The sequence below is a fragment of the Cyprinus carpio genome, chromosome A13 (assembly GCF_018340385.1).
Source record: "Cyprinus carpio isolate SPL01 chromosome A13, ASM1834038v1, whole genome shotgun sequence".
NCBI lineage: Eukaryota > Metazoa > Chordata > Actinopteri > Cypriniformes > Cyprinidae > Cyprinus > Cyprinus carpio.
In genome coordinates, this window is record NC_056584.1 from 19318333 (window position 1) to 19340937 (window position 22605).

Here is a 22605-nt window from a genome sequence, read left to right on the forward strand (position 1 = left end):
CTATTTAAATCGTTTTAGAAAGTAGGCAGCTACTTTATTTATGGAGTTTCCAGGGTAACGGCTGCATTTTCTGCAGTTTAGCGCCATCTGCTTTCAGAGAGTGAATGTGCTTTCATTCAGCGTCTGTCACGCGTTCCTCCATGTGCTCATGCCTGCATGTTTACATCAGAGCGCACACGTGTCGTTCACGCAGCATACAGCGGTGTTGTGCATTTTGACCAGTTGATGGGAAAAGTATATTTAAAATGCATCCCAAATTTTGAATAATTTGTAATGTATAATTATTCACGGTATTTAGAAGTGCCCATGATAACAATATTGTGCATATTCATTACCGTGATATATCGCATTACTGAATACCAGCACGTCTAGTCTTTACTGTCACTTTTGAGCAATTAATGCATCCTTGCTGAATGAAAGTAATTTCTCCTAAGAAAGAAGTTTTTTTTTTTTTTTTAACCCGCAAAATGCTCCACAGTGTGACATGTCTGAGTATGTTCTTCCAATAGGCCACGTCTCTGACAAGATGTTTCTTGTTTTCTTTTTGACCAGTGGCCACAGTGAGGTGTCACTCTACCGCTTCTCATTTGATATCATCCAGTGCAGTTGCATCTTTCAAAAGTTCAATGTTTGTCATTATAGAATGATCATAGAGCAGATGTGGGTCAGTAGAGTGTTATAGGACCTTAGATGAACCTGTAACATTCTGATCAATACAGAGTGTCAACATGCAATATTAGCTGAAATAGTAGTAATTAATCTTCCCTCTGTCATTACCATACAGCTACTGAGGAAGAAGAACGAAAGTCTTTCTCCTTGGCTGACAAAGTGTCTCTGTACAAAGGTGACATTACCATCCTGGAGGTGGATGCCATAGTGAATGCTGGTGAGTTTGCTGTTTCTGATCAGTTGCAGTTTTAAAGCTACATTACCTTAGAAAGGCAATTAGTGCACAAGTGTGGCACTGTGATTATAATTTTTTAATGCTATGTGTTAATTTTGATCTTTACTCCTGCTGGATGTTTTGCATGGTCTAGGAAGAATCCACTTTGCATTTGTTGTGTTTGCCTGACCTCTGGTGTCTATAAGTGGTACAGGCATGACAATTTTTTCCCTTGTTTATATGGATGCATTTTACAGGACAGATGAGATTTCTGCTAAATATGTATATTTATGTCTTTGCAGTGTGTTTTCTCTCCACAGTGCATTTTGCTGTTTATTTTCTGTTTTGATATGCCGTGAATGTTCTTTCACAGGGATGATGCTTTTCCTATTCAGGATGAAACAGGATGCCAAGGAACAATCTTGTATAATGGTTTATTTTTGTTTTGTTTACAGAGTGAGGTGGTATTATCTGTCTAACTGGCTTGTTAATTGTCTTGTTGTCATGTTGCAGTGATTAAAAAAAAAAAGAGAGTGAGAGCAGACGGATAACACTGTCATGGTTTACCTCAAGTCATGGAAACCTGGCAATAAAGATAGAAAATTGTGGTAACCCAATGCAAGTACTTAGTTAAGCATTTGGTATATATTGTGTGGGAGATTGTCGTTGATTAGACATGTTCTTGATTCAAGATGTTTATCTCAATGTCATTCATTGAGAGGAATAGTTTAACATTCCTGCCACAGAGAGTGATTGCAGTTCATGTCCGAAATGTTTGACAAAAGCATCCGTGAAATGTGATCTTTGCTGGACCATTGAATTCCTTACAACAAATGGAAACCATTAACAGCTGTGTTGTGCTCTGCTTACAACATGTACAAAAATGTGTTTTGTGAATGATTGAGGTTTTTTGTTTATCTCAATGTAGTTCAGAAATTATGCAGCCTAACTGAAGTAACAATGTGATATTTAGACATATTTAAACCTTCTGTTGAGTTTACTGCTGTTCTGTGAGCCGTGAACCTTGCAGACTAATAGATTAATTATCACTGGAGCTTGTCTGAGTTTCACATTTCCGTAATTCGTATTTACTCTCACAAACTAGGTTATTTCTACAGTTTCCTTAGCGTGATGTAGGGCTGCAGGATGATTTTCAGTAAACAATAAATGTATATAATGTATACAGTACTTTTAAAGTTATGCTACTTAATATCAATATGACTGAGCATCATTTAGGCTGTAAGTCTTAGGAAGATATAAGGCAACTCAATAAATAATATTAACAGAGAAAGAAGAAAAACAGATGAATGAATTTCCTTTGCATTATAAAGTTTTAGTTTACAAGACAGCTTCCCCTCTGAAACTTTCTGCAAGGTCACTGTAAGGTCAGTCAACATAGAAAACAGGAAATAAAAGATCAGGCTGAATGGGACGCTGGTCTGATCTCGGTGTCTGACGGAATCATACAGATGTGAAACTGGAGCAGTAAGCAAATGAATCCAAATGAATCACATGCTCGATTGCAGTGTGGTTGAGCTTCTCTCAGTGCTTATTTCAACAAGTTTGTTGGTGCATTTTTCACATAAATGGTTGCATAAAATAATGTGAAACCATTTCGTAGGGTTTGTGGCATTGAATTAGGAAAGTAATTGGTTTAAATGCTTCAGAGTATGAGGGAGACGACTTATCATGTAGACGGGTGGCTGTTCATCCATCAAAGGCCAGCGGCTCAGGCCAGGAAAGTAATCACATTATTGCAGCAGTGCTCTGGACTGATTCTTAAAGCCCCATTTGCTCCAGTGTTTTTGAGTTTAGATTCCTGGAATGATGTTTCCATCTCAAAGCTATAATACGATGATAAGAATAATCAGAAAGCATCTTTGTGATTGCGGGGAACTGTCTGTTTCCAGTAGTCCTGCTGAAAATGTATACAGCATTGTGCTCTTAGAAAAAAAATGATACAAAAAAAAACATGCTATGATTTTTGTCATCATAAAAGTATTTTATTCTGCTCAGCGGATTTAGTTTCAAGTCCTCCTCAAATTTTTCTTGAATATCTAAATTCACTCAGAAATATGTCAGGTTACATAGCAAAATGGCTTGTAAATGCTTTTACTTTAATCCAACTAACTATTGCATTGGACTGGAAAAGTGAGATCTGGGATGAATTGAGCTGAATGTGTGGCACTTTGCCTGTCTTGTCTCAACACCATCCCGTGTCCTTCCCCTCTGAACAGTCATTGGCTGTGTCCAATATCACATACTTTCTTTGAAGGTTACTTGTTTTGAGTAAGAAATGATGTCCATTTGCAAACGTTGAAAAAGTTTATTCTACACAGTATGAATGTGTGTAGTCTAAATGTAATCTGGATGTACTACATTGACCATGTTGTTAATGTTATGTGACCTGCCAGCATCAGTTGTGTCACTTGTCCTGTGGCCTCATGGGATACCGAAGGATGCGCACTTCATAATCTTGGTGGAAGTAGCAGGCCATTCAGATACCCTATTCATACTGTGTTATACTGTAAATATGGAAATGCTACTCTTCTTGCGTATGGTTTTTCACTTACTATAGTAGAGAATTTTGAATGCAGCCTTTCTCTAGAAGAAACGTGGATGAAGGAACGACTCTTCCAATCCCTGTGAGATTTCATAAATCTATTGGGTGGTTGTAATGATTCCCAGTTTCTTCCTTGAGGAGGAGAATTGCATCATCTAATGGATTTGGTTTGTTTTTGAGCATCTTACATGTTAGAAGAAAGACAACCACCCTCCCCAAAAAACTCCCAGCTGACTCAGACTCCGCTTTCCCCCACATATAGTCTGACTGTTGTTGTTTTTTTTTTTTTCTTCTAAGTGTGTTGGTTTATAGGTAATCACAGTTATTTTCTTGCACTTAGAAATCCAACGCACCTCTATGAGCCTAATTTCCATTGTTCTCACGCATTCAACAGCCTTCTATCTGTCTCCTGGCCCTCACAGAAAAAAAACAGCATCTTAAAAAAAAAAACAAGAAAGGAATGAAACTGACTGATTATCATGGTTATTCTCCTAATCATGCAGAGAGGTTGACGCATGAGCCACCTGGCCATCGTAAAGGTTTTTTTCTTCTTCTGATAATAATAGTTTTTACTCCTCTCTGGCGCTTTTATTGCATGTAGCATTGAATAATATTACTGTAATAAAGAAACCTCTTGAGGCTTTTGCTCAAAAAGACTTCTTCAGATCATGTAATTTTATTATATTCCATAACTTGAGTTTGTGGACTTTAATAGTGACCAGAAGTGAGAAGGGTTAATTCATTTGGTGTTTATGTTCTCTCTGTATTAATAAGATGTGACTGCTGTTGTGTGTAATTCTTACTTATATATATATTTATATTTTGCTCTTTTTCATTTATTAACCAGAAAAACAGAGGAAACAGTCAGTGTCCTGTGCTCAGATAGTTAAAAAATGTATTGGAAACAACATTTATGTTGAGTGATTTTATTGCTGATTTAAATTATTTAAATGTGAGTTTGTCAGTCAGTGTTTGATGTTTCAGTATTTCCACATTCAATTAGATAGATTGTACTGTAAAGATTAGGCCACCTGATCAGCATCGGGTTCTGGAGAATTTGTTGTTTTCACATCCATTTGAGTTACTAAAAATTAAAAATGAGTTTTAATCCAACAATATTAGTTAATAAAGTGCGCTGGTTTTACACTCAGACCCTGTAGAGTTTGCACTGGAAATGTCAGGCAGCTTGAAATTAAATGGCAATAATAATTAATTTGAGGTGGCTTCATGCTGCATTCAGAGAGATGAGACTCTAAAAACATTAAAAATGTTTTTAAAAAACCACTCTTATGACCAACAATTATTTTTTCATAGAAATAAATTTCTTGTCAGAGCTGCTAATTGAAATAACAACTGACATCAGGGTCGTGATAGGTGCAGGAATTTTAATTGCTCTCCCTTTCTTGTTTTAACACAAGGTGTCGTTTCACAAAGCAAGCAAAACAAACACCGAATAAAAAAATGGTAAAGTCTGATAGGGTGGTCAGATGGTGAAGCTGTTAAATATAGCATTGAAACTTATGCCAAAAATATCTGTTTGGCAAAAAATAAGAAAAAGCAGGGAACATAAAACTTGAAAAAAAAAAAAAAAAAACCTTAAAAAAAAAAAAAAAAAAAACTTGAGTTGTGTGAAGCATGCGGTTGGGTGCTTCACCATTTGAAGGTGTCGTGCAGGCTTTGTGCTCAGGAGGGGAGAGTGTGATTTTGTAATTATGGCAGCTCTTCAGAAAGGAACGGAAAGCTGTGTCTTTTGCCCTGTAGCGTGGTGAGACGCAGCCACAGATGAATGCAGTAATGGAGTCTAATGCACTCTGCACATTAAATGTTCTATGAGTCACAAAGCTTAATGGAGAGCACTTGCATGTTTAACTGAAGACGGGCCTCAGCTCTTTTGTAGTTGACATTTTAAAAAGTGGGAAAAGAGCACTCCTTATCAACGCGACTTGCAAAAGTCTGAAAAAGGGCCAGCGTGCACTCTTTCATCATCAAAAAAAGGACCCTAACATGTAAATCGGAGCTTATGTTGCTAAAAGCATCGGATATCTTGATATGACAAAGTAAATTCACATTCATTTTCTATCTCTTTGTTTAATGTGTAGGCCTACACTGACTTTTTGTTTTTCTTTGAAAAGCAAGACAAAACCGTAAAAAGCACATTTTGGCTATTTAATTTATGCAATGGTGAAACAATTGGCAAAATGGGGAAAAAAAAAAGTGAAAAACCGTGTTCGGCCCAGTGTTTCATTTTGTTCGGCTTCGGCCAAGAATTTTCATTTCGGTGCATCCCTAATCTGAGTTCAACTTAACACATTTTACCATATTAAAAACTGACTTATGCATAAATCAGCGCAGACAACCATTACTTAGTGCCACTATGTGAAAAATGGTGGCATTAGTAGCAGTGATGGTTGTCCTAGCCCAGATGGGAAACTTTTTCTTCAGGCTTGAAGCCTTCTCAACTTACAGTAAAACGTGTCTTGCAGAAGTTCAGTAACAGCAGTCCTTGTTTCAAGGATGCTTTTCTTTGATGTCTGTCATTGTTTTAGAGCAAGAGAGCCTGGGCAATTTGAAGACTTCAAAGCCAAGTCATTTTCAGCAGTATTGATTCTGCAGTGATGTGAGCAAGAGAAAGAACGCAACGCGTGTGTTCAAGAGTTCTTGAGGTGGGGGGTGGGAGTATTTGGGTCTGTGTGTGCTCGACTGGATGAAGAAGGGAAGTGGGATGTACATTTTGGTCTGGTATTTCTGGTCAAGGCTTTAGCACTTAATAAAATCAGTTTTTGATATAATGCTTCCTGACCTTTGCTCTCAAGCTTAATATTGATTATAGACCCTCTATAACACACACACACACACACACACACACACACACACACACACACACACACACACACACACTTACTGACAGAGTTCAGATCCAAGTCCACAGTTCAGGCTGGACAGTAGCAAGTGAGTTGATGTGCAAACTTGTGATTGTTGCAATGTTGCATCAGGAATGAAAATCGATGGCCACTGCCCATGGCAGTTGCTGCCCTAATGAACAGTGAAATAACTGTGATGTGTGTGAGGATGTGTATGTGTGAGTGCAGAACTGAATTCACTTTTAAAAAGCCCTGTTAATACTGTCAGCATGATGGGATTCAGGCTCAGGGCTTTTCTGTAATACTACACGTAAACATTCTCTCCCTTCCCTTTCCCCCACAGATTTGCATTGCCGATTGCAAATGGAAATGAAACTAACCTCAATTCTGAAACTGTCTCTCACTTTCGTATATTTGTGGCTTGACCTCTAACCTTTGAGAGCAAAAGTGCAGGGATTTTCTCAGGCATTTCAGGATCCTTTCGGAGGCTTATCCTTATTGTTTTAGATTTCAGTGTCAATGTCCATGATGAACCTGTCAGCTTAACCTAATGTTGCACATCTTAAATAGGGGTATCAGGAAATTAAAACTGTGCAAACTGACTTTTTACTTGCACTCTGTGGAATTTAAAATCTGGATTTGATGAGCTTGGTGAGTTTTGTCTGAATAGACCTGTCTATCTAAACTCTTTTCAGGGAAGTCTCTTTTGCTTACCTGTTCAGGCTGCAAAAATTAGATGTCGTGAAATATTAATACAATTAAAAAAAATTTTTTTTTAATTGTAATTTATTCCTGTAATGGCAATGTTGATTATTCATATTGTCACACGATCCTTCAGAAATCCTTCTCATATACTGATTTAGTGTTGAAGAAACATTTCTTATTATTATCAGTGTTAAACAGTTTTAACACTTTGTGGTGTGTTCTTTATACAGTGGGGTCTAAAGGATTTGTTTTTATTCTTTTGAACCTTGAGATAAAATAAATTTTATGATTTTGAAAATTCTACTGTCTAATGTAGTTTGTGAAGTGTAAGTATCACTTAGTGGTCTCGGATGTTTGGATCCCACTGTGTGTTTCCAGCTTCTCTGTAAGACTACATTCTCAGTCTGAGTGTGTCAGATGCTAATGAATCAAAGAGTCTTTCTTTTGAGCCTTCACTGGAGCTGCTGGGCAGTTTGACATTTCGGCCTAAAGGGGGCACTGTGTATCCATGAAAAACCTGACCCTGAGTGCAACTTGAGAAAACGGCTCAGACCTCTCATGCAAACTGCCAGTGCTCATCTCTGTTGTTTTGACCAAATCCACAGCACTTGTTTGGATAGCTGCTTGTATTCCAGGGATGTCGCGGTTGTGACGGATGGCTCTTGTCTTTCTTTATTCTCGGGTTACTGAGATGAGAGAATGTAGCTCTTCGGCTCTGTATATTTGTACATGTTGGCAGCTGCAGACATGCAGTTGGTTTTTGGCTAAGATAAAATAAAATTTAAACCATTTTGAAGAGAAGGAAAAATAAGAACTCTTCAGATCTGAGAGAAAACAGAGCATCAATCAAAACATGTAGAATCAAATGTGGTTTTTAGTGGTTTGGTGAGTGGGAACATGCACATGCTAAGAGAAAAAATTTCAAAATAAGCATAGAGCATTGATGTATTCGTTGCCTCTTGACAGCATCCCATTCCATTTCCTGGAAACTCATTTTCCCAGAAGTTAGTTCAGCCCAGCCACCTGCTGGCTGCCCGTTGTCTGTGCTGCTGCTTTGCTGCAAATTTCCCCAGATACGTCCATGTTTACATCCACTTTTCCTGCCGTTTTGTCAGTTTTTTTTTTTTGGACCTAAAAGCTAGTTTTTCAGTTATTCATTGAAGTCTGAGTCTGAGTTACCATCGCAAGATTCTGGGAAACTGTGTGCCTTAGCAGAAATGCTTATTAGGTGTTTGGTTACATGTCCACGGTGGGAATATTTGCAGTAATGGCCCCTCTGAACATTTTCATAATGGGCCGTTCAGTGCTCCACAAATACAGAATTCAGAAAGCATGTGCTGTTTTTTAAGGAGGTTGTTTGCCGAGCGAGGGCTTTCTTCCTCTCTTTGAAAAAGACATGTCGGTTAATGTTGACCACCAATGGGCTTATCAGAGTTGCGCCTTCCAGTAATACCCCTAAGCCTTGGATACAATTGGATCCCCCCCCCCCTTCTCCGTAAAGGACCTCTCCCAATGTTAGGCGCTCATTTCATAAGTCACTCATTCCCTCTGAGCACTCTGCTTTGTAATCAGCCTGAGAATTTTTGATCTGATGCACGTTCGCTCGTCTTTTTTTATAGTTATGCTTAGCCTTTTGCAAAGTGAGCTGCTTTACACAGAAGCCCCTTCAAGGGCCTGCAATGAATTCTGGGATAAATGCAGTTGAATTGAGCTTTAATTAACAGCCCATAATTATAAAACACTCAGTTGAGCAGAATTAATGGGTGGAATTTAGAAGGTTTAAATTGAAACGCGGCTGCACTTTCCTCGTGTTAGTGCGTAACTTTATCTGCGCTTCTGTGTGCGATAGCAGATCAAATGGTGGTATGAGGAAATTGATTTTGATGGTGGTGTAGCTGTCCTATACTTTAACAGATGGAATTGGATGGATCTCTGCTTCATGACTGTTCTCTCATTCTCCTTCATCTGTATGCTAATGCCAGACGAATGGCGTTTGTTAGGAAATGAGTTTCAATTGACTTGACAGGAGTTATATTATTGTTCTCATTGCACAACCACATAAGCCAACCCCACTTTTCGGCTTAGCACACTGAAGTTTAATGCTGTTATGCCCATACAGCATTTCAAAGGCCTTCATGCAATTTCTGACTAATAATTCTTTGTAATCAAATCCAGGAAGTACTGCATAAAAGCAGGTTGAAAGGCATATAAGCACATGATGACAGGGTCTCAACGGGCTCTTTACTCTAGGTAACAACAGAGGTTGTGTTTGATGTAGTTGCTGGAATTATGATCTTTGATTATTGTTAGCTTCTAATATAAACCTTGAAGTTTTTTCCCCGTTTGCTTCACTGCAAATATTTATGGGTTATTCTCGAATTAATGAACATTTTCTGCCACCTAGGATGATTTTAAAGGGGTCATATGACACTGCTAAAAAGAACATTATTCTGTTTGTTTGTGTAATGCAATGTGTTTGTGCAGTTTAAGGTTGAAAAAACACATTATTTTTCACATTCTGTATTATTGTTGCTCCTCCATGCCCCGCCTTTCTGAAACACATTGATTTTACAAAGCTCATCATTCTGAAAAGCAAGGTGTAGGGCTGTGCAAATAAACGAATGCGATTTTCATGCAGATCTCCTCAGTAAAGGCGCTCCTGTGATTAGTAGTATATCTCCAGCACGTGCGTTCAGATCAGGGTTGCCAGGTTTTCACAACAAATCCTGCCCAATTGCTTCTCAAAACTAGTCCAATTTCGTTTTGGTTCCGGGTGATAAAAATACACGTTTTTGGCAGGGTTCCCTTGGTAATATTCACATTTTAGGGGCTAAATATCACGTTATTGGTATTGGGGTCGCTTCAACCTGCGAACATGAAAAACAACCACAGACTTGGCAACACTGGTGGGCATTTACTACACAGAGCCGTAATTCACTGACAATCTACACAAAAAAATCGATTTTAAAATCGCAGGCGATTCTTTGTCAATTTTGAAAGCGATTTTGTGTAGCTTGTTGGTGGACTACGGCTCTGTGTAGTAAATGCCGCTCCACGTGAACCAGTGTTGCCAAGTCTGCGGTTGTTTTTCATGTCCACGGGTTGAAGCGACCCCATTACCAGTAACGTGATATTTAGCCCCTAAAATGCAAATTTTACAAAGGGAACCCTGCCAAAAAACGTATATTTTAACTCATGGAAACGCGATTGGGCTAGTTTTGGACTAGTTTTGAGAAGCAACTGGGCAGGATTTGTTGTGAAAACCTGGCAACCCTGATCTTAAAGCACGTGCTGGAGATATACTACGAATTACAGGAGCGTCTTTACTGATGAGATGTGCATGAAAATCGCATTCGATTTTTTGCACAGCCCTAGCGAGGTATGCTTTGATTGGCCAGCTATCCAATGCGTTGTGATTGGCTGAATACCTCAAACATGTGACGGAAATGTTACACCCCTTACCATACTGTGAATCCATGTCCCGGTGAGACAAGACAAAAACCCATTACAAACTAAGCATTTGTTGCATCCAGTGGGGACATAATTACAGATTATAATGACTTATAGTGTCTTTTTATGCGTTGACATAGTGTTTTATAGTGTTTAACAGCTTTTGACATAGTGTTTTATGGATAAAACTGCTCATTTCCCTCAGACATATTCATACAACTCTTAATCAATGTTTTTATAAATGTTGTACGTTTGTGTATAAATACATACGTTTTAAATAATACATTTCAAGGTGTTAAAGTGTTAAACATATACATTTTTATTTTATTAGCAGTTCAAAATGCATCAAAACTACCTGTCAATTTTAAGTTAATTAAACAAGGTATTAATAATGCAACCATTTTTAAGGTTTTTAATTTGCTACTTTGTAGTGTGACATACTGACACATTTACATACACTCACTTTTATTATTGTGCAGCAAAGAGAGATAAGGAAAGGAAAGCATTGGTTGCCTAGCATACTATTTTGTGTTCTAGAAACAATTGGCCCCTTATTGAACCCTCTGATAACAAATGCCATAATAACTTCTTCAAGGGGTAATTGTGGGATTTTGCAAGGTGCTAGATCCAGTAATTGAATTCTCCTAAATTGTTTCACTATCTAATTTTTATCACCTGGGTTGATTGGATTGTTTCTTTTTTAATGAATATTTATCCCAAGGATCTTTTGTAAACAGGCTTGATTACTTCCACTGAGTGGCTCTGTTTTAAATAAGATGGAGCCAATGGCTGCACTGTGATAAAAGTACATGTACACTGTGCATGTAGTAAAAGACAGTGAGAGAGATGTGTGTAAAGTCTATAGATCACAGGGTCATGTAGAGGAGATGCAGAAATGCTGTTGATTTGCAGTACTCGCTGGATGAGTTTGTCAGAAGCACAATTCAGAAGTTGACCTTACACAAACTGCATTTGTTGAACCTCCTCGGGCTTTTCGGCACATAATGGGATGATGGCTGCTGCCATTACTGTGATGAAATGGCCAAATAAGTGACTTAAGCATGGCCTCATGAGCGGCAAAGCTTGTCAGCGTGCTGTTTTCTTGCCCTTTGATGGCATGGTTGGCAAGCCCACCCGTCAGATTAAGACTGCAATTGTGACACGAACAAGTGTTTTAAGAACCACAGAATTATAAAAAATGCCCAACGCTCACATGTTCTGAAGTGATGTGAGACACAAAGGAACACGAAACTGTCTTGCGCAGCAGATTTCTCGTTATTTGCTGTTGGATGTTTCTTTTCTTTTCTTCTGTTTTTAAACCAGCTGAGATGGGAACTGTAAACCTGACAAAGACTACTGAAGAACAAACAATTGTTTTTTTGTACTTTGACTTTAATGCAGCATTCTCAAATCAACAATGGCATCAGATTATAAAAATCACACATTCAGCTGTTATGTTGATGATGGTGCTTGAGCGTTACTGATGGGGCTACAGGGGTATGTGAGACAAAAAAGGGTGGGAAAGACTAACAAGAAGGATAAATACTACATGTTGGATGATTATTCGAGATAAATGCAAAATAAAATTCAAATTCTGTGTAAAGATGCAAAACCTTCACATGCTGCCTTGTTTCCTGTCAGCTCATTGTAAGCAGTAGCCAAAACGAATAGCCCTGTTTGTTTTGAGAAAATGTCTGGCAGTAAGGCAAACAATTGGTTTGACAGAGAGGGAAAGAGCTTGTAATCAGAGCAGATGAAGATTATCCTGAAAAATGGATGGAAATATAAGGGGCAATATGGTGAATTTGTTTGTTCTTTTCTTTTTTGCAGTGTACGATTAAAACATTTAAATAGGTGAAATTCAGTCTATATCTCTTTATGTATTTTCTCTGGAATTACTTAAATGAATAGTTCACCCAAAAATGGAAATTCTGCCACTAATCTCAAAAGTTAATAGTTGGTCCATCGTCATTGTGGAATAAACTTCAATAAGTTGATCAGAACCATGAGGAGCGTTGAGTAGAAGTGTCTGTGTTGAATAACTTATCTTCACTGATCACACAATGATCAGTTTATATCACAACTGCTGATACCAACTTTCTGGGATTGTTTAACTTCAAGACTATCTCCATAGCTAAGACTGAATGTCACCGCATTAACTATCTTCAGTCATCTCCTGAGTTAAACATGCCATGAAACATCAGAGGCTTCGTTCTTAACAACCCAACAGATACTTTCTAGTGTCTCAACTCTAATGAAACAGCAAGCAGACTTGCACGTTCCTTAATGCACGCTCTCTCTCTCTCTCTCTCTCTCTCTCTCTCTCTCCTATTCTGTGTCTCTCTTGCTTTCTCAACAGTCCTTTTGGCAAGCAGGTGTTGATTTGATTTTAAAGATTGTCATTCACCGTTCTAATGTAAGAGTGAAAAAAGAAAAAAAAAAAGAAGGAGACTGAATAAATGTCTGAGGCATTTTTGCCATTTGGTGGTCTTTTTTCCCTTTTTTCATCATGGATTCTGTTACTCTGACAAACAGGAAGACAAGGTGTCTTTGCCTCGTAGGGAAAATGTATTTATAGTGCTTTTCTCAGAACTGCACCAGCAGTCACAGCGAATAGCAGACGCAAGAACAGCAAAAGGAGATGTTGTTTCCAGTCAGGAGAACTTAATTGCACGTTTGTTGTGTCCACTCACAGTCTAATATTGTGTGTAAAACGCTCTTTAATGGGTGCACATGCTGATTGAAGTGGTTTACTTTAATGATTAATTAACATAGTGTTAAGAACACACAGGTGGATGGTTTAACAGGAAGTGACAAGGCTACTAACTGCTGCCCTGTCTTCTTGACACATGTATGAAGCATTACTTGTCTCATCTTATTTCTGTTCTCCACTCTCACCCCATTTCTGCCTCCGCCTCCGCACTGCTCTTTACAAGGAACCTTGCTCAGAGCACTCTCTGTTCACATCTGTACGGCAACAGCTCCTGCAGAACGAGCGAAGACAGTGGCAGAATGGCTGGCAAGTGGATGGTTTAATTGAAAGTGAAGCTGTGATGCATTGGTAGTGAATAATAGACAGCAACGTGAGATCAAGAAGCAGGGGGAAAAAATTCCTCTGAGTTATTTACACCGGCTAAGAGCAGGGCCTATTGTAGAAAGCCTATGTCACGTCTGCTTTTTTGCAGCCTCAGTTAGCAGAGTGGTAAACGTAATAATTGCTCGAGGTCACTTCTGCTTTTAAAGACCACAATATGCCTTCACCTAACATGAGTGCAGGGCTCTGAGGACAGTCCGGGAACACCAAAAATGTTTGGCACAGTAGAATGGGACTCTTGACTCCGAAGCTCATCCCTTTTTGTGTTTAATCCTTTTGCCAATGTGGATATGGAGGATATCTGAAATCGGACCTAACACTCTGATAAACAATAGAAATCCTGTTTTTGTTTTTGAAAAGTTATTATTATTATTATTATTGTTACAACAACTACAGTTTATTTAACTGTAGTAGTAGTAATAGTAGTAATATTAATAATTATTATTAAATCATTTATTGTTGTTGTTATTGCAATTCATAATAATAATAATAATAATAATAATAATAATAATAATAATAATAATTATTATTATTATTATTATTAAAAGAAAAGTATTTAACTTTTGTTTCAATGCAACTTTTTCATTAGAAGTATTTATTTATTTATTTACAGATATCTTTAAGTTTAAATACTTTACTATATTTTAAGCTTAATATGCAGAATCGGCTATAAACCATTTGTAAGTTCCAGGAAAAGTGTACACATTGTGACTCTTGTGTATACATTGTGATTTTAAAAATTATGCTGTTTAAGCATCTCGACCAGCCAACCACATTAACATTGGCATTTCCTTTCGGTAGCACTTATTTTTGTTATTTTCACTAACCTTACACATTTGCATTTTTATTTGTTTATCTGTTTTTTGTTTGCTGTGGCACTACAGATTCAGTAGAGGCGGTGCAGGCATGGAGTTCTATAATACCTGGGGAAAACTATCCGTTATTCCCATTCATCTCAGTGGCAGCCCCGCAGGCACACAATCTGGATGCTGGCATCTTTGTTTCATGGCCACTCAGTAGAAACATTTTTTGAGTCAGTCACCCAAGCTGTAAATGCCATGTGATTGATCACTCTGCACTGGAACCCTTTGCAGCATATATGGAAACAAGTTTTTTTTTCTTTGTTTTTATACGTCTGTAAAAATCTGGCTACATTTGAATAGCCGTCAATAAGTTATTTTTGCTCACATAATGTTGTAGTCGCTTCTGACATTTCCCAGGAGACCTCACTGAAAGAGTGCACTGGAGATATTCTCTGTTATCAGGTATTTGTGTTGACAATGAAAGCTTTTTATGCTTTTTTTTTTTAGGTTACAGTTCACAAAGAGCATCCTGATACATTTTAATTAAATTAAAACCTGGTCAATATTTTTTACAATGCTTCCTTTCAAGAGCTGGTCCAAAACTCCAGCTTTCAACCACAAAAACCTTTTATGTGGACACATTTTCTACTCACATTTCACATTTAACTAACAAATTTTTTTTTTGACATGGGCTTTTATTATAATAATTTTATAAACATTCCAAACTCCCCCCCAAAAAACAGTTCTTTAGCACATTTAAACCCAAAACATTGTAAAAAGTTTCAGAAAAATGACATGTTCTCCTAAACTTGCTAATATCAGATTTTGAGAAGCAGTCCTTTCTCTCTGGGAGAGGTGAGCGTCAGCTATCTCCAAGGGTTTGTAATGACTGACACCATCACACTGCCTTGTCTCCAGAGTCTCATCAATGTCAGGCACAGCAGCAGACCTGCCTGTCATCTCTGATATAGAAGCTGTCATTTGCTGTAAATCGAGCACTTGGCCCGGGCCGGTGGTTGGCCCTTTGGAGGTGTTAAAAAAAGCACAAACTAAACAAAATGGAGGATGGCTGTAGGTCAGAAGAAGACAGGACTGCTCCCTTTTGACTATCAGTCTTTCAGTTACGAGAGTCAAACCTCACAAACTCATAAACACCAGCTGCTGTTTCAATTACAGTGTTCTGCTGTGCAGTTTTAACATGGATCAACAGACTGCTGTTACGGTTTGCCAAGTGAATTTTTGATACAGTGGGAAGTGAATTTCATTTTAAGTAATTCGATATTTATTTATATAATTATTATTATTTTATTTTTTTGGAGTCTCATACACTCTATCACCACCACAATTTCCACACCAAAATATCACAACAACAGTCACTTAAAAATACCCAATAACATTTCTTACAGCTAGCCTGTATTGTTTAGTTAAGCAGGATTACCATGTTTGTCTGAAATCTGTGTAGAATGTTCAAATTCATTATAGAGTAGCTAATATAGGCATGCCTCTGACTGCACACATGGTCCGAAATGATTAAAATGGACTTTGGCAAGAGTTAGCCACCATAATTTTATCATCAACTGCTATGTAATGTGTGGTTTAATTGAAATAAGAATTATAGTCTGACCCTTGCGTCTTTTTCCCCCTCAAATAAATAAATCATGACATGCGATTTTATAAAACATTTATTTACTAGGCTGAAAATTATCATTAAATTAACACAACAAAACAAAAAAAAAAATAATCAACAAAATAATTTCTTTCCAGACCTGTGGCATGCACTTAATTATCCTTGAATTAAGCCAACAAAACAAAAAATATAAGGACCAAAATCAGGATGAGTTTGTGTTTTTGTGACTAGTGCAGGTTTACATAGAGACAGAGACTATCTCATCTTGTATATGATGCCATGAGTGACACTCTGCTCTCAGTCACAAATACGGAAGAAAATAGCTGAATAATTCAACATACCACAAATAAATTTATAAAAAAAATGAAAAATTCAATTCCAGTAAAAAATATTTTAGCCTTAACTTTCTATAAAAATATTTGTAATTATCTGCCAATCATTTGTTCATAGTGGCTTTTGATTGACAAGTTATGTAAACAATAACCATAAACAATAAGCATGTAGGCTAATAAATAAATTTTTTTTGAAGAGCCACAACATGTTTTTAATCCATAACAAATGTAATACTCTTCAAAATTTATCATTAATAATTTCTTATCAACACAAAACTCCAATTAACAATAAACACATAATAATTATATACATATAATAAGTATAATTTTTAGCTAATCTTAAAGTAAAACATTTATTTTTATAGTACACTTTTTTTTTTTTTTTTTTTGTCTAATGCCTAAATTTTAATATACTATTTCAAATGACATTTTTAGTGTTTTTAGATATTGGCCATTTATTGGTAAATTTGACAGATTTTATAATGTCGACACGTCCAATTTTTGTATTTTGTAATTTCTATGTTGGCCGTTTGGGCCTTTTGCTGCATAACTTTTATCTAGTACTAGATGGCAATGTGGATGAGCCCTCATCTACAGGCTAACGCCAGGTCACATCACTGTATACATATGCATTCAACTTACTCGGATTAACATCAGCCTAGTGATTCATCTGGCTGTGTCCTTTACCTCTCTCCTTAAACAAGGGCATCATGAGAGCTTGTGACAGCCAAGACAGGTAATGCAGGAAAATCAACATGGCACCCTTTGAGCTCCCGTTTCTAAACATGATGATCAGATTTCCACTTATCTATTCATGTATTCCTTGTTGGGCCTTAATAAATGCAGCCTCTGCCTATTTTTTTTTGCCTTGAGAAATGTTGTCTGTCTGGTCGGATGACTACTGTTTTGTGGGGAGTTGGTAGTTGGTAGGGGGCGTGAAGGATGCACTTTTATCTGTACTTTTCCTTAATGTGGTTTCAAAGACAAGAGCAGTAAAAAATCAGAAAGCAAAGACGAAAAACTATCAACAACAAAAAAAAAACGGAACATAAACAACAAAAAATGGGAGATAAAGAACACGTCGGGGTGAGATGATCAAAATGGTTGAGATATGTAACAGCGTCCTTCAAGTCTCCTTACAAACTCGCATCTCATATCTTCCACTTCTCCACCAGAAGCCTAAACTAGAAGGATTGCTCAAGCACCCTTCCAACTGTCTGATATGTATCTGAATCAAATTGAAAAATTAAGTTGGAGGCCTTGATTTGGGATGGGAGCTAAGTGCACAGTGACAATCTGAGCAGGACCTGGAGTGGCTGATAATGAAATGTTTTGAGGTTTAATGGAGTAGTTCAAGATTTGACCGTCATCTTTCAAGGGCCTCACTTGCTACCAAACTACCACAAGGTTATTTCTTAATGGCACCACACATTCTCTTCACTTGACCATGAATGGATGCATAATTGAAGGCGATATTGTTGTGGCTCTTTTACCAACTGGGCCCATCAGTGGAAAGCAGTAATTTGACTATTCTATTCAGTGTCATTTTCTTATACGGTTTTTCTCATTCCCTTACCTCTTTCCCCAAACATACTTTCCTATTAATCATAAGAGTTCAATACAGGAAGATGGTTGGGTCTGGTTTTTATTATGGAAATGCTCTGATTATAATTAGCAATTAACAGATTACCCTGAATGTTATTTTCTGATTATGTTGTTTTTTCAAAAAGGCAAGATGGATAGTGTTTCATATTGTGTCTTATTTTTTTTTATCAATTTGGACTGGGTTCATGATGGCAAACATTGGTGAAAATACCGTAGTTGAGGGATTGTGTAGTTCAATATTGTTATCCATATTTGTGTACGGTACATAAAAAACAGGCACAAATGATGACTAGTGAGACTATTCTTGAGTTTTTCTGCATTTTGTTACCCTGTAGACAAACAAAATAAGATTTGGCCGTCCACCAAAGTCAGAGAACGTTTTCATTTCTGAACCAGAATGGCACACGTTCCACTGTGGCTGAAGTTGAGCTGATTTATACCACCACTCACTTCCACAGAGTGTGTCTGCGTTACAGAGGCAGCCCTGACTTCAAAAGACATTTCTCGGGGATAAATTGCCATTTGCAGGAAGAGGTGTTGACTGACTGGAGATTTTATTCATTCATATATGCATTTATGACTGCTAGGCTTGTCTTTGGAGCCCGGGCCCTGCGAAAAAGAGCACGAGGTAAAAGATGAATACCTGATAGCTTCTCTCCCCAGACATTGTTAAACGAGCAAATGGGGAGTGTACAGTGTTGCCATGGCCAAGCCTGCATATTTTATAAATGAGCAGTCCTAGGCACAGAGGAATATCCCCTCTCCCTAAAAATGGAGCACCATCCTGCCTATTTGATTTTTAACAGCCACTTATGGGCTCTTATTACTTGCTTTTTCTTCGCATTTGCTTGTGTTTCTTCGAAACCGTCCATTACAAGGGGCGGAAAAGCACAAATGAAGTCTTAAACACAGCAACGTGTGATTAAATGTCATGACTTTTATTTCATAGGCCACATGTGTGGTTCTTTTGCAGAGGTGGAGAGTTAAAATAAGTGTTTCCTTCACTCCTGCACTTATAAATGGCAGAAGAAAAGGAAATTGCCAAGCAGTAATAACTATTTCTGTGCCAAAGTTGCTTTCATGACCTTCACTTTCACTTCAGCTCAATATTGGCTCTGCATGAGCCCCGGTGTGAAGGCATGTGGATGGACTGTGTGTGTGTGTGTATTTATTAGTTGACAAAATCTTTTACTAGTTTACTTCATCACTGTCATTACATTTTTTTTTTCTTTAACTAATGTCCTTTTTAACCATAGCTGTATATTAAAAACATTGCATAAAAAAATTAATTAAAAGTGTTTTGTTTTATTTCTGCCCCACTGGTCTTGGACTTGCATCTAAACTGAAATACGTCTATAAATTTTCTTTGCATGTGGGTTCTACCTCATGTCTTCTCTACCTGTCTTTATTTTCCTCAATACCTCTGGTCCTGGAGATCCACTTCCTGGTCTTTCTTTAGTGTGAAGTCTCTATGCGACACAATACTCTGGTCAGAGAGTCTAGAGATTGTCTGCCAAGCGCTCAAGTCTTGATTACTCTCTCAGGCAGCTGTTATGGAGGGCAGGTGGATGAACCTGGGGAAGAGGTGTAGCCTGAAGAAATGCTTTACTAAGGACCTTCAAGTTTCCAATTAACACCGGCTCCTTCTGCTCCTGTTGGTAACCTGACACCCCTCCCAGAACACCACAGGTCTCTTCACAACATATAACTCAATAAAGTCTCCCAACAAATTAGTCTTTCCCCTCCAAACTGACCCACAGACTAAGGTCATCACTCAGAGACAAAAAAGATTCCTATCTCTGAATTCCTGCCGTCTCACTGTCCCTATAGACTGAGCAATGGCCCCCTCTGAAAACGGATATCAGTGATAAAATCTAGGTGATGCCTCAAACAGTCTTTGAGAGGAGAGGCTCTGGCAACAAGATTCTTGCCTAGACATTCAGCCTTTGGGCTCTTAGTTAATATGTGTGTGCACAGAAACACTTGTGGTAAGGTGAGGTGTTTATTTATTTATTTTTTGGTCCTATGTCTAGTTTAGTTTATCTATATGCATACACACTTACTTGAAGATTAGATTAGAGTTGATGGCCCTAAGACATGACCATAAAAGTGGTGATTAATATAGTTAAATATTGTAAATATTGTTGATGTTTGTGTGTGTGTGTTTAATCATAGGTATATATCAGTGCAGTAAGTCTGTTTTTGATAACAACAAACAGTTTTTTTTTATTGTAATAATAATAATATGAAGACACTTATTTAATAAGATTTTTCTATTTTGATAAATTTGATAGTGTTTTAGAATTTTTTGTTATATTTAGTATAATTTTTTTTAAAATAGATTTTTAGTATTTTATTAAATATTCAATTCATTTATTTTTTTATTTAAGAATATTTTAGGATCTGCTTTTTTTTTTTTTTTTTTTTTTTTTTTAATTGTCAGTGCCAAACAAGTTAATGCCACCCCCCACCCCCCAGAGCTGTGAAAAGATCAAAATTCATTTAGTGGACAAACATGCCTACCGGTGTTGTGCTTAAGATGGATTTAAGGGGGTCCTGTTGTCCTCGTCATCTTCTTTTTAGTGTCTTAAGTCTCTGCTTTCTCCAGAGTCTATTGTTAGGCTTTGGGTTAAACCACCACACAAAGCAGGGGAGCTGCTGGGCTTATTCCCCTTTTATAATGACAGAGCATATCTTATCTTTTGCACAAGAGGCCAAAGGGAATAATTGGCAGTAGCAATGGTGGTTCTGAGATGTTGCTGTGTGTGGATGAAGATGTTAAGATGCCGGTCAGAGAGGAGACGTAAATGAAGGGATTATGAGAAAACTTCAAAAAATGTTGAAAGTCATAAAAATTTTAAGGACAACAGCTTTTGTTCTAGACCCAGATTAGCCATCAGCTATCGTTTAAAGGAACATTGATCTCTTCTTAACTGCAGTTCTGTCTTTTTGGCCAAAACTACAAGAGCATGATTAAATATTCATTGAACACTCAATTGACCCCTCTACCCTGTCATTTCTGATCAATCAAATCAATGACAGATCTATCAAAAGTGCTTAGAATGATACTCCTCTGCAACAGAAAGTGACGAAAGTGACGTGACATACAGCCAAGTATGGTGACCCATACTCAGAATTCGTGCTCTGCATTTAACCCATCCAAAGTGCACACACACAGCAGTGAACACACACACACACCTGGAGCAGTGAAAGATCAGTGCAGACCATTGTCTCAAGGCCGTCCCATCAATTAAGTCAATCCCTGTCCAACTGCTTAATGCACTTCAGGTCAAACCCTCTATCCTGAACGGTCAGGTTAATTCACTTTTCTCACAGCCAGCATTAGTCTGAAACTTCACCATGGTAACAGCTTGTTGTTCACGTGCAGTGTGCTGCATGTCTGGATCATCACCGAGCTGTCACCCCCCCGTCCCTTATCTGCCTTATCTCTGTAGGTGTTAATACATCTGAGAGTGGAGAAAGAAGGGACAGCTGTGTCTTTCTTTGGAATGAAGGAGATGGAAAGGTGCAGGGGGAGGGAAAGGAATCAAAGGAAGGACTGCATCGCCCCTGTGGCTATGGGCGTAGGTATAATAGAGTAAAATTGCACACAGCCCTGACTCTGGGCAAGCCTGGCTTCCTCCCTATCCCATTGTGTCCTCAGCATGGCGGTCTTTGTGGCGACTCCTGTGTTCTGGTAATGAACACGGCAGCCCGCATGCCTGCTCCACTCAGCCTGAGAGAGTCGGATGCGGGGAGGGGTGTGGACGAGAGCTGGTTTCATTAGCCGAGGAGAATGGGCAAATTTCAGGGCTCTGATCAAGCGTGACATGGAGGGCTAACTTTTTCTTCTTTTTTTGACAGCCATGGACTGAAGTTCGTGGAACTAAAGCTGCCATGCGTCCAGATGGGGTCTGGGAGCCACTGATTACGCCCCTGCCCCCTGAACAATATTATTCTTCCTCCTCCTCCTCCTCAGGTCTCATCTCCCTCCCCTGGACATGATCCACCTTCTTGAAGTCATTTAGGACGTAATGTGATGTAATCTCTTCTGTCGCCACAGAGTCTATTCTGCTTATATGTGATCTGCAAAAAGCCTGCCAGGCTCCCAGTAGTCACAAATGAGTTAAGTCTGGTAGATGGTTTATAAATAAGTTCTAGTCTGGTAGATGATTTAAAGTGGTATGTCCAATGGTGATCTCATCTTTTGGTGTGTTTACATTATCTTTAAAGCTTTGGCCTAAAACAAATTGTATTTTTTAATGGTGGTTGTGCACAGTTCATAATTTACACTCTTTAAATTCCAAATCACTTTCTGAATTTGAATTTAGGTAGAACAGTATTCAGAATTGCACTTTGAAATTGATTTTAAGGAAGTAGAGGTAAAATAAACTGAAATGAAAAGAAATTCATATGTCTGCAATACAAACTTGTATTGAATGCAGAAAATTCTACTTCCTCTAATTTCAGTTAAAATTCTATTTCAATTTGTGTGGGAAATTTGAGATCAGTTCAAAATCTTTTAGTCTTTAGACTGACTGAAATCAGTATTATTTTTATTTGTTATTTTTTTTTGTAGTCGAGCTAACAGATCTAGATAATGAGATCGTACCGGGGAGCACTGAATTAAATCACTTACACTGAGAAGGATGGAATGATTTTAAGCTTATTCAAGTTTGTTG

At 37.9% G+C, this 22605-nt stretch overlaps 1 protein-coding gene across 2 annotated transcripts in view; it reads left to right on the forward strand.

Moving 5' to 3' along the window:
• Positions 1-22605, forward strand: part of LOC109101205 (ADP-ribose glycohydrolase MACROD1-like) — a 510464-nt gene that overhangs the window by 10500 nt on the left and 477359 nt on the right. For both annotated transcript variants that reach the window (XM_042769233.1, XM_042769231.1), the window contains exon 3: positions 785-886. In XM_042769233.1, coding sequence (XP_042625167.1) covers positions 785-886 — 102 coding nt within the window. The remainder of the gene's footprint in view (positions 1-784; positions 887-22605) is intronic.